General features: G+C 37.8%; 1 protein-coding gene across 1 annotated transcript in view; it reads left to right on the top strand.

The window, feature by feature from the left end:
• The window catches only part of rab30 (RAB30, member RAS oncogene family), a 48957-nt gene extending 38788 nt beyond the window's left edge, over positions 1 to 10169 (top strand). Inside the window, exon 5 of the mRNA XM_078402645.1 lies at positions 3030 to 10169. Within this exon, the coding sequence (XP_078258771.1) occupies positions 3030 to 3280 (251 nt within the window). The 3' untranslated portion in view covers positions 3281 to 10169. The remainder of the gene's footprint in view (positions 1 to 3029) is intronic.
• Positions 10170 to 13089: the final 2920 nt, after the last annotated feature.

The following is a 13089-nucleotide window of genomic DNA, read 5'->3' as shown; positions in this document are numbered from 1 at the left end:
AAATATGCTGAAGGGCGGGATTAGCAAATATTTGGACTGTAAGGGAACAAAGGGAAAATCTAAGCCGAATTTAGTTTAGAGATACAGCGTGTAAGCAGGTCCTTCGGCCCACCGAGGCCACACGAACCAGCGACCACCCCTGCACTAATTCTATCCTACACAACGATGAACAATTTATAGATCTGGATTAACCTACAAACCTACACATCTTTAGAAATGTGGGGGGAAACTGAAGCACCCGGAGAAAACCAATGCGGTCACGGGGAGAACATACAAACTCTGTACAGACAGCACCCAAGATCAAGATTGAACTTGGGTCTCTGGAGCTGTAAGGCAGCAACTCTACCGCTGCGCCATTGTGCTGCCCTAAATTATTGAATAATGAATGTTCGATATGATCGTATTAGAAGCAGAGACTCAAATGACCTATTCCACACCATGTGCTTAATGTACACATTGACATGATAATTTAAATAGCTTGCAGCTATGTCGTTCCCTTGTAGTCATACTGTTGTCAGATGTGCTGCAGTTCATTTCCTGGCCATTGGTGATCCCCAGAATATTGAGATGGTTTTATTAAAATCCATAAACACTGTTTTACTTTTTTCAATGGCCTGCAGTAAATTTCTAATAGTCCAGTGCCCTTGGGACTTTAACTTTGCCAGATGGAGATTTTCCAGAATGTTGTTATTAATGCCCAAACATAGGTTGTTTTTTTTGTGGACTATTTTAGCCTATTACAGAATTTTTTCAATGAACTGGCAAGTTTAAAGGGAGGACTTTGGATTCTAGCTGCAAACCCACACACATTCCTGGCCCTTGATATCCTGGATCCCAAACCTGATTCCGACAGAAATGCTGGTAAAGTTTAGATTCGCATGACCAGCAATAATGCAATTTGTTAATAATTTGTATATAAATAGCATCAATAGGCATGGTAACCAATACAAATTCTATAACCATGCTGACATTTAACTGTAAAACCATTGTAATCCAAGCCCACCTATAGCACACATTATACAGGCAGACATCCCAGTTAGCCATTTTTATTGGGCCTAACTGCCATCCCTGTTCATTTGTACTCTGATTTCGAATCTTGTTCGGTTTCTTGGTGATTGTTCTGAATTGGGTACTGAAAATAAAAGCTGATCTATATTTCTAGTATTTACCTTAAATCTAGTGGTACAATGCTGACCCGACCCAACCAAGAGATCCCACAAAAGGCATTGTTCCATACTCTGCACAAACATTTCTGAACCATTTTGTGAATTTAGATATAATAAAGATACGATACGACAGAACTTTATCCCAGGAGGGAAATTGATCTGCCAACAGTCATAAAACACAAGATACATGAAACGTGAAATTAAAGTGGCGAGTCGAAAGGATTGCTTGGTTGGAGAGGGGAGTCAGTCTACCCCACAGCCGATGGATGAGTTGTACAGTTTGATAGCCACAGGGGAAAAAGGATCTCTTGTGGTGTTCTGTACTGCATCTTGGTGGAACCAGTCTGTTGCAAAAGGTACTCGGCAAGGCAAACATTCATAGATTTATTGGCCATTGCAGTGTCATGGAAACATTTAATCCATGCTGTTGGAAATCTGCTGCAGAGATGTTGCCTGTCCTGCTGAGTTACTCCAGCATTTTATGTCTACCTTGTGTCAATTCACACCCCACCTCCAAAAGGAGGTTGATAGTCAATTATCGGTGATACATTATGGATAATTTAGGATATTGGAAGAGGAAGTAAATACTTATGGTGGTGGGTGGGCTGTGAATTGGGTAGATAGATGGCTTTGTTTCAGACGGAGTGTTGTTGGAACTGCAGTTGTCTAATCATGTGGAGATTGTTCCATCATGCTCCAAGCTTTCGTCTTGAGGGCGAAGTCAGGAGTGAATGTCTAGGTTTTTATAAAGCAAAAAACTGCAGATGCTGGAGATATGAAATGGAAATACAGAAATAATGGAATTTCTGACAACGTCTGTAGTGAGAGAAGCAATGATAACCTTTCCAGCTGATGACCTCTCATTACAACTGTTCATTGAACATGAACCTTTCTTCTGTTTCTTTTTCAATATATACTGCCTGACTTTAATATTTTCTGTATATTTTAGTTTTTTTATTAACTAATGTCTTTGACCTGCCCTTGTGACCATTCTATAATTGGTTAATTTCTGTTGCTTACAAGCACTGTAGAAAACATCTGCTATTACTTTGCTAAAGACAAAGTAACCTGATGAGGTGGTAATTGGCTAGATTAGATTATGTCCCTTTTTGATAAAACACATGGGATAATTTTCCACATTATTGGGTAGTTAGCAGTTGTATATGGGTTGGTTAGAGGCATGGCCATTTTGGAGGGCAGCATTTATGTTATTGACCCCATTATATCAAGCTCATTCCCCTTCATAACCCAGAGGTGAATTAGATTGGCTTCTGTGATACGGCTTTGTGAAGAGGCTGAGATGGATCATCTACTTGGCACTTCTGGTAGAAGATGGTGGTTATATTTGCTTTTGAGAAGTTAATGATGCTGTTTCCTCCCTTGAAACAAATGTGACAAATTAAGTTAATGCAATGGGTGCAGCAGTAGAGTTGCTGCCTTGCAGCTCCAGAGACCTGGGTTCGATCCTGACTACAGGTGCTGTCTGTACGGAGTTAGTACATTCTCCCCATGGCCTGTGTGGGTTTTCTTCGGGAGCTCCAGTTTCCTCCCATACTCAAGATGTACAGGTTTGTAAGTTAACTGGCTTTGGCTTACACGGTGGTGGCCAAGCTGGTAGTTGAATTCTCTGATCCTCTTTCAGTGGTGCCAAAGGCTGTCTTTTATCCATCTGACCAGATGGGTCGGTCCTATTTATCTTGCTTCTGAAAGACTGCATGAGCTAGATGGTGTTCAAGTCTCTTGAACCCTTGACTTACTGACTGTGTGGCAGGATTACAACTGCTCCATCGTGAGCTGACAATCTAACATTGATATTTCAACTTGTGGCTAGGTTCTCAATTATGCCTCTTTCCCATTTTGCAGGAAACAAGATTGATTTAACAGAGAAACGAGAAGTATCCAGAGAAAGGGGTGAAGAATTTTCAGAATCTCAGAATATGCATTACCTGGAGACATCAGCAAAAGAGTCGGACAATGTTGAAAAACTGTTTCTTGACCTTGCGTGTCAGTTGATTGGTGAAGCGAAGCAGACCACACTGGTCAATAATGTAGCATCTCCTTTGCCTGGGGAAGGCAGAACCATCAGCTACTTGAACTGCTGCAACTTTAATTAGATGTGAACACTAGCCCATTAAATTGAGCTGATGCTTTGCAGGAATATTTTGTTGGTGAAGGAAACTCCTACATTTTTTACCTATTGACCAAAGCTTGAGGTGATTTCTGGGCTTCAGCATGGCAGACTGATATTGGGTGGGGGGGGGGGGGGGGAAGCAGCCAAATTAGATAGCTTTTATGCTCCAGATTGCCCAGGTAAAAATAACAACATAAGATCTGAACTTGTTTTTTTTAAATGCCCATCTTCATAATTTTGTTGTGCTTTGCTCTGCCAAATGCTGACTTGATGCACAGAATTTGCCATTTTGCTGCTACGTAAACAATGAAGGCTTGTATGAATAGTTAATTAGGAGTAATTTGAAGCATAGAAAGTGCAGAATTTGGACCTGCTATTAACAACATCCTGGTTCCATGCTTCACACAATATATCGGTGCTAGACTGGTTTTTATTAAGTTATCTATCATTGAAAATTTAGTTGGTCAATATAAATGGAAATTGCCAGTGTGAGATAATTCCTGCATGTTGTCATTAAGTTCTTTTATATAGCTCTGAGAAATATTGCCATTCCCTTAAGGATGCGTTTCATTTGTGCAACAAGGTTTTATCTTCTCAATCTGCAAAGAATACCATTTGAACCCATATAGTTTAATGGAATAGTAGCTGTTGTGTTCCTAATTTTGTTTAAACCATCGGGCTTGGATTTGCCCTGAAATGTTACATTTTGTTTGAAGGTGATTAGGGAAGATTTTATCTCTGGATTGTGTAGTGAAATTTATTCACCATTTTAATTTGTGTGAGTTTTGCTACATATAATCTTACAAAATCTTCCCGATATATTAATTATTTCCTCTAACTGATGCCGACGTTTCTGAAGATGACAGATCATGCTGGGATACACCCTTTACTGCAGCTAAATGTTCTTCTGCCCAAGAGAACTGTTAAACATGCATGACTGTAGGCATCGACATATGTTCTCGTGGTATGGTTTCGTCACAACCTCCAGGCATAACAAACGTATAACGACAGCAATTATTGATTGATTTGGAGAAGGAGCTTTAATCCTATTCTTTTGTATTCACATTTTAAACTACATTAGATCTGTTGCACCGGGATGCAATGAAATTTCTTTTTTACATGAAGCTCACAGAGTAAACAGCATAAATAATGATAAATATGACAAATACAATGACGAGTGCAAAACAGCAGAATGGTGCAAGATCGTATTGTTCTTGACACTGATGATTCAGCATAGACCAAGCATTGTGTCTAAAGCTGTGTAGTCTCTAAATTTGATGTTCTCTCTGTTATACTACTATTGTCGGCTGATGCTGAAACATTAACACATTTGCACTATTAGGAAACATGGAGAAACCATTAACCACCATATATTTCCAGCAAAGAATTCTTGTGTTATCCTGTCAATTGTTTTTGAATATTGCTGTCTTAAGTTGAATTGGAAAAGCATCTGAACTATACATTTTTATTTGCATAACAGGAATTCAAATAAAACTGTGCAGGTATAAAAAAAAAATCACAAATATCTGCATGTTAAAACATCTTAAATAGAATTACAGCTAACCATCTTATGGTTGTTATACAAAAGGAGACACGTTGCTGGAGTAACTCAGCAGGTCAGGCAGCATCCCTGAAGAACATGGATAGGTGACATTTTGGGTCAAGACTTTTCTACAGTGTGAAGAAGGGTCTTGACCTGAAACGTCGCCTCTTGAGTCTGAAGGAGGATGTTGGTCCAAAATGTCACCTGTCCATGTTTTCCAGGGATGCTGCTGACTAGCTGAGTTACTCTTGCACTTTTCCTTTGTGTATTAACTGGCATCTGCAGTTCTTTGTTTCTACATCTTTTGGTTGTTCCAATTTTGGACAAACTTTCAAATTATTTGAAATACTTATCTGCCTTTTGATGATCCTTTTTAATCCCATCACAACCACATTATGACATCTCAGCTTGTTGCACCAAGTGTCTGTACAGTCAATAAATACTTCCCTATGTCTATGATTACTTTATATCTCATAATCCATCAGGTGTTTATGTTCCTGAAATTTAACTGTTATCCTGTGGTACTTTAGAAACATAGAAAATAGGTGGATGAGTAAGCCATTCGGCCCTTCAAACCAGCATCGCCATTCAATATGATCCTGGCTGATCATCCAAAATCAGTACTCTGTTCCTGCTTTCTCCCCATATCCCTTGATTCCATTAGCCCTAAGAGCTATATCTAACTCTCTTGAACATCCAGCGAATTGACCTTCTGTGGCAGAGAATTCCAGAGATTCACCACTCTCTGGGTGAAAGGTTCCACAGATTCACAACTCTGAGTTAAATTGAGAATATTTTGAGAATATTTCATCTTGCTCACTTTTATTCATTACAGTTATGGAATAGCATACTACCAACTTGGGCAGTTTCAGAAAGCTAAGTAAATTATTATTTTCTTTGAGATCTTTTCCTATGACCCCATAAACATACTTTTTACAAACTCGTACTTTTCTAAAGTATTAGCCCATTTAGTAGTAGGCTTCTGATCTTTTTACTCAGAATAAATGGAAATAATGAGAACATTACAAAATGAACTCTCCGATCACTGTGCATCATTCACTGCCAATGTTATGAAAATACATGCAGCATCAACAATAGTTTTGTATATCTTTGCACTTTACATCAAATGTAGCAGCCTATGGTTGTTGGTTTATTCCCAAACACTGATCTTTTCTATATTGGAAACTATTTGCTGCAGAGCTGTTAAAAATTCTGAAATACTTTTTTTGCTTGTGGCACTAGCAGAAGCTACATTCCTTTTTGTTTTTAACCTTTTCTGAAGTGTAGGCTGCTTACGATGGTGCCATTCAGGACTGACTGATAAATGGTTGTACTTTCCACAGAACCTTTGACTGATATATCATTAACTTGATTGAATATAACCATCATGAAATATCTTCATAAAGCTTTCTACTATATTTTGTATCTAGAATGTATTGTGTGATGAATAAAGGGTGGTGTTTTTTAAACAAACACTCTTGCAATAGAGCACAACTCTCAAGAGAGCTTGACAGAGGACAGTAAAATGGGTATCATTGAATCCAAACACTAATTTCTGTAAGAATATTGATAGCTGAAAGTATTAATTAACTGTTATTTTATAGATGTCATTATTCATTTGATGAAACTGAGCCTTGCAGTAAGCTGTAATTTGCACCTGAAATAAGACTTGTACACAGTGCATTGTCTGAGGTGACATCGCTGCATTGATAATTTCACAATACACACAAAACTAGTGAATTTATGACTGATTTTAATTTATTTGGTATTGACTGTGCTGAAGCTAGATTGGAAAACGACAGACCAATTTTCCATAGCCTAAAAGTGAAAACATCTGTGCATCAGAAAGTCAATTTCCAAATGCAAGGCATTTGTCCAGTAAGGAGTTTTTAGGAAACATTTTTAATATACTTTTATAAATCTTATCTGTAAATGACTTGGCCTGAATATTAATAAAATAATGTGCAGTATTGTGTTACTGTTTTAACTGTTATAATTGATTTTACAAAGTTGCTATTAAAGTTCTCAATTAAACATTATAGAATGTATGGAAAGTTCCAAATTACAACGGTCTTTTAGTTTGGGGTGAGATTTTTTTTAAATCATCTGATTCTATTTAAGTAAAGGCTGACAAGAGATTTTCAGTTCAAGAATAAAGTGAAGAATTTGGAATTGAGAAAACAAACTTCTCCGGCCTTCAGATATTGGCAAAGTTACTTCCACAAATACTGGTTCAGGCTTAATTCAGAATTAAATTTAATGTGTGGGTGATTTAATAAAAGTGAAAGAAATGTTAATGTAATCTGAACTGTTCAGATAAGAGGAAATATACAAACTGTTTGATGTAAATAGCCCATTATCCTTTTATAGTGACTATATGTGCAGTGATATAGTTGAGGAGAATATTGTCCTATTATGGAATAATTGCCTTCAAAGGTAACATTTTTAGATGTATTTTATGTTCATTATTTAAATTTTTGAATTTGCATTTCCATATTAATATTACCAAAGATTTGAGAGTTGGGAAAGCAGAGTTTTGACCTTCAGCACCATTAAATTGTTTCTCTGATCGACTGGAAGTGTCATTGAATATCAGCAGCAGTTCCAGAATATTTGTGAAGATTTGACTGCATTATCTAATACTTTAAATGGGAAGGAAATATCAGCACTACATCATTTTATTTTCTCGTGTTACATCATCAGTGACGTACTTTGTGCTTAGCAGGGAAGTTCTGAGTTGGAGAATCTTTACAATTACTCCTAGATAACTACAAATAACATGACAGTTTTCCATTCCTGGGGAGAGCGGGGAATTTGCCTCAATTGCCACCAGACAATGTAATTGACGTGTGGATTTTCCTTTCGGAGAAATTGAGAAACGAAATGTCCTTGCACACAAAGCCATTTAGAAATTCAGACTCTTAGATACATAGAAAATAGGTGCAGGAGTAGGCCATTCGACCCTTCGAGCCTGCACCGCCATTCAATATGATCATGGCTGATCATCCAACTCAGTATCCCGTACCTGCCTTCTCTCCATACCCCCTGATCCCTTTAGCCACAAGGGCCACATCTAACTCCCTCTTAAATATAGCCAATGAACTGGCCTCAACTACCTTCTGGGGCAGAGAATTCCACAGATTCACCACTCTCTGTGTGAAAATGTCTTGCTGGATGTTTCCTCGCCACTTAGTGGAAATACCTCAATGGACAGTGGGCTAGATGATACTTTTAAGCAGCTTGTGTACTAATACACTGATTTGTAAATGCCAAATCTTTTGCATAATCAGTTTAAATTTTTTTAAAAAAAAACTCTCATGAAGAGACAGACTTGATTTATCCAACAGCAAAAGCCAAAGTGCTAGATGAACTCTACGGGTCAGGCAGCATCTTTGAAGAGTCCCAACCCAAAACGTCACTTGTCTATTCCTTTCTCAGATGCTGCCTGACCCACTAAGTTTCTCCGACATTTTGTTATCTGCTGGAGGTTCCAGCATCTGCATTCTCTTGTCTCTGTTTTCATTTATTCAAGATCATTCCAATCTGTCTCATAAAGAATACATTTTGTTTAAGATTAGTGTAACCAAGGGGCATTGTAGGATAACTTATTAATTTGTTAGTCTACAAGTACATGTCAGTCTCGACTCAGTCCATCTTTATTCAGTAAAAAAAAAACGAAGTGCTAGGGTGACTCTGGGTCAGGTAGCATCTCTGGAGAACATGGATGGGTGATGTTTTCAGGTGAGACTCTTCTTCAGACTTATCAGTCTGACCTGGAACTTCACCTTGATTAGCTGAGTTACTCCAGCACTTTGTCTTTTTTTGTAAACCCACATCTGCAGTTCTTTGTTTCTCCACATTTATCCACTGTTGCATTTCGTAACTTGTGAAATTCTTTCTCAATTTACCTGGGGAATTTGGAGGGGGGGGGGGTCACAAGAGAAAGCTATTTATTAAGAATAAAGTTTTGTTCATCTGATGCAGTCTTTCCAATGAAAGTATAAATGTTTATTGGAAATGCAGCAATACCATTGCTTAGATTTAATATCGATATGAAAGTAACTGGAAAACTTGTTTACTGGACAAATGAAAAGTAGACCATCAGGAATGTGACAACCTTCTGTGTATTGTGCTATTATTGGAGCTGAACTGATCTGTACTTTTACAAATTTATTCTTTGAGTATATTTTCCCATTTCCTTTTAAATTGTACATGTTTCTATTGTTATTTGGGGAAATGTTAATTATTCATTGTATTTCCCTCTGACTGTCCCCTGTCACCCAAATATGGTATAAATGTTGAAAGCAATTTTAAAATGCTGCTGTCCAGAAGTATTTACACAAGAAACAATGGAATTCTTTTCTGTCAGATTACTTTCAAATTCAGTAACAACTTGTATAAACGTTGTTCATCTCATTCGAGCCCTTCGATAAAAGGTTATTTTTAAAAATTACTTTAGTTTGGATTAGCAGTGAATAAAAGTGAGGCCATCTGCAAAATGAATAACGTTCTTCAGTGTTTATAAATTTTCATGTAAATGAGAAGTTATACAGCATGGAAACGGGCCCTTCAGCCCAAATTGCCCACACCAACCAGGATGCCTCATCCACACTAGTCCCATCTGACTGCGTTTGGCCCATATCCTTGTTAACATTTCCTGTCCAAGTATGGAAAGGATGTCCCTTTTCTGAACCTTTTTTACATAATTGGATCCTGCATTGTACAATAGTACAATGTATACTAGTCTACTACTGGTGATGCCATGCAATTATCAGGATACTGTTGAAACCTCGTGCATGGCAAAGAGAACATGCAATGTCACTTTGGATTTAGAGATGGTGAGGTAGTATGTAGTCGAATGTGTGGAAGATGAGATTTGCCAGTAAAATGATTGAGGATAGATTTTCCATTGACACTAGGGAAACGCTTCAGAAAACACATTTTATACAGGCTGTTACTGTTTTTTAAAAATCTGGACCTTTAGTTGGCTGAGCAATGATGCCAGCCATTTTCTATTTATGACTTTGGCACAATAACATTCATGATATGGCACTAAATCTAAAAGTACAGAACTACAAAATTTTAACTATAATGCTGACAGATGCTTGTAGATCAGTACATATGAGATTGCATTGTAAGAATCTCCAAACTGTGAATAGCTGTAATCTAAGATACATAAATGTTTTTCACGTGAACTTAATGGTGCTGTTATTTGGAATGAAGAATGTTAGTAATTAAAAATAGTTTGTTATAACTAATTTGAACAGAATGTATACCTTGTGTTAAACTGAAAAAAATGAATGTGTTTTTTGCCACACTTGTTGTCTCATTCTTTACAATTTTTTCTTTAATTGGGCATGTACAGCTGGAGTAAAGAATCAAATCTATTTGTACGGTTAATTTTAAGAATTTTTGTCAATCATTTTTACATTTTAAACATACATACTCTAATTCACTTGTCATGTTTTAATGGACAATTGTTTCAAGCACACTGGACCAATTTGGGCTAAGTACTTAAGAGATGCTATGCCTCATGATATAGAATTTGTGGTGGGCGAGGGTTGTTCTGCACTAGGGTGCTGCTGACTATGTTTGCATATGGTTGATTACATTCCCTCATAAATGAAAAGAGATGGGTAACAATTACATGGAAAATAAATCCAGTTGTGTAATATTTATTTTACAAATGCTTGCTTACCAGTATTGAAATACCACTTCAGCTTTTTTTCCCTCTCCTTTTCGTAAAGCATCATTCACTTGATGGGATTTTATTGTTACAAGTGTTCAAGGTGCCAAAGCTCCTGTCAAGTATGAAGAGAGACATCTCCCGCGCAGGTTCAACTATATCTGAGTACACTGGGTAAAATAGAGACAGGATGACAGTGGAAGGTTGCTTCTCGGACTGGAGGCCTGTGACTAGTGGTGTGCCTCTAGGTTCAGTGCTGGGCCCTTTACTGTTTGTCATCTACATCAATGGTTTAGATGAGAATGTACAAGGCAAGATTTGCAAGTTTGCAGATGATACAAAAATGGGTGATATTGCAGATAGTGAAGATGTTTGTCAAAAATTGCAACAGGATCTTGATTGGTTGGCCAAGTGGGCTGACAAATGCTTGATGGAATTTAATACAGAGAAATATGGGGTGTTACATTTTTGAAATGGGCAAAATCTACACAGTGAATGGGGTAATTTTTTCACACAAAAGGTGGTGGGTATAATTAAAGCAGGGACTATTGGAATATTTAAGAAGCAATTAGACAGGTACATGGATAGGACAGGTTTCGAGGAATAAGGGCAAAACACAGACAATTGGGATATTGTAGATGGGACATGTTGGTTGGTGTGGACAGGTTGGGCCGAAGGACCTGTTTCCAAACTGCATGACCGACCTTGTATCGGCAGGTTCCTGTCCCGTGTTGTCAATTGGGAATACTGGGCTATCAATCCCTGGAATGCCACAACCAACCTGCACATTGTTGTGCACTTCCCCTGGGCATCACAGAGACTAGCAGCAGGAATCTTGAAACAAGGTGTTTTGGGAGCTCTGCCCTTGCTAAGACAGTTCATGGTATCCTTCTGCATTAATGGCATCTGCACATAACTTGGTTACCAGATCAGAGATCAGCTCGGGTAATGGAGGAAACAGATTTCATTTTTAATGTCAATTTATTAATATTCAAAACCAATCCCAAGGCCAGTTCTTTTCTTTAAAGACAAAACACAAAAGGAAACTTTCGCAGGCCATTGGAATGAAAACCAGGGAAATCTCTTGGTCATATTTGGCACCAAGGCAGAGGTGATGATTCAAAGAGACTAGAGTGAATCATATATTTCTAATAACTTTAAATCTAAAACCTAATTAGCTTTTCTTAGCTTTGATGAAAGAGGAATTTCTGTAGCCAGAGGGTGGTGAATCTGTGGAATTTATTAAAAGCAGATTGGCTGTGGAGGCCAAATCATTGTGTATTTTTGAAGTAGAGAGAGAGGTTCTTGATTAGTACGGTCATCAAAGTTAATGGCAGGAAACAGGCAGGAGAATGGGATTGAGAGGGAAAACTAGATGAGCCATGATCGAATGGTGGAGCAGACATGATTGGCCAAATGGCCTAATTCTGGTCTTATTTAACATCAGGATTTCATATGGAATGTCCAACAGCAGCCTCTCTATAATAAAGAAAAAATCTTGAATTTTGTCTCTGCAATTTTTTCCCAATGCAATTTTTTTCCTAGCAATTATTGGCCAACTTCCCAAACATTTATAGATTTAAATGAGCATTCAAACATTTTACCAATGGAAATTGGACATTTATTGTAACAATTATCATATACATATATATACATATATATATAATGCCAGAACAAAACATTTTAAGTAGCATTTCACTTGTGCCCAAGCATAGCAGTTCACAAATTTGGCCAATTTCTGAGGACACTGCCCCCTATGAAGCAGTAGCTAATTTGGCGGCAGGTAGGCACAGCAGTAGAGTTGCTACCTTACAGCATCAGAGACCCAGGTTCGATCCTGACCACAGGTGCTGTCTGTACGTCTCCCTGTGATCATGTAGGTTTTCCCTAGGTGCTCTGGTTTCCTCCCACACTCCAAAGACGTACAGGTTTGTATAGTAGGTTAATTGTGTCGGTAAAAATTGTAAATGGTCCCTAGTGTGTAAAACAATGTTTGTATATGGGATTGCTGGTTGGTGTGACTTGGTGGGTCAAAAGGCCTCTTTTCTCGCTGTATCTCTAAACTAAACTCATTTAACTATTGTTCTTGGGATTAAATTTATGATGGCCACTGTGCAGTTAACTTTCACTGGATGCCCAGGTTGAACAGGTGGTTTGAGCCTCATGAGGTGGGGTGGTTCAAATATTCAGGAGATCTCTAATTCATTTGGGAATTGTACTTCACATTAAGCTGGATGAGCAGATGGAAGGGGATAAATGAACTGTCAAGTATTGGCTTTGATGGTTAGTGATCTTGCTGCTATGAATTTTGAATAACAACATTTTATCCATTTTTAAATCAATTTCCATAATCGGGGAATTGAACTGCAAGAACGTAATTCACAGGAAGGAGAATGTGTTTGGGTAATGGACAGAATTAACAGAAAACACCAAGGTTATATTTAAACCTACTCCAAAGGTAGAACCTAGTTTATGAGCTTTTGTAATCAGCTTACAGTAAACAATGTGTAATGCAAAGTGGAAAGTCTGCTAGATTTAATTAAACTACAGAAACATTAATTAC

This window comes from Rhinoraja longicauda, chromosome 7 (genome assembly GCF_053455715.1).
Source record: "Rhinoraja longicauda isolate Sanriku21f chromosome 7, sRhiLon1.1, whole genome shotgun sequence".
In the NCBI taxonomy this organism is placed as follows: Eukaryota; Metazoa; Chordata; class Chondrichthyes; order Rajiformes; family Arhynchobatidae; genus Rhinoraja; species Rhinoraja longicauda.
This window is presented reverse-complemented; position numbering and strand designations above follow the sequence as displayed.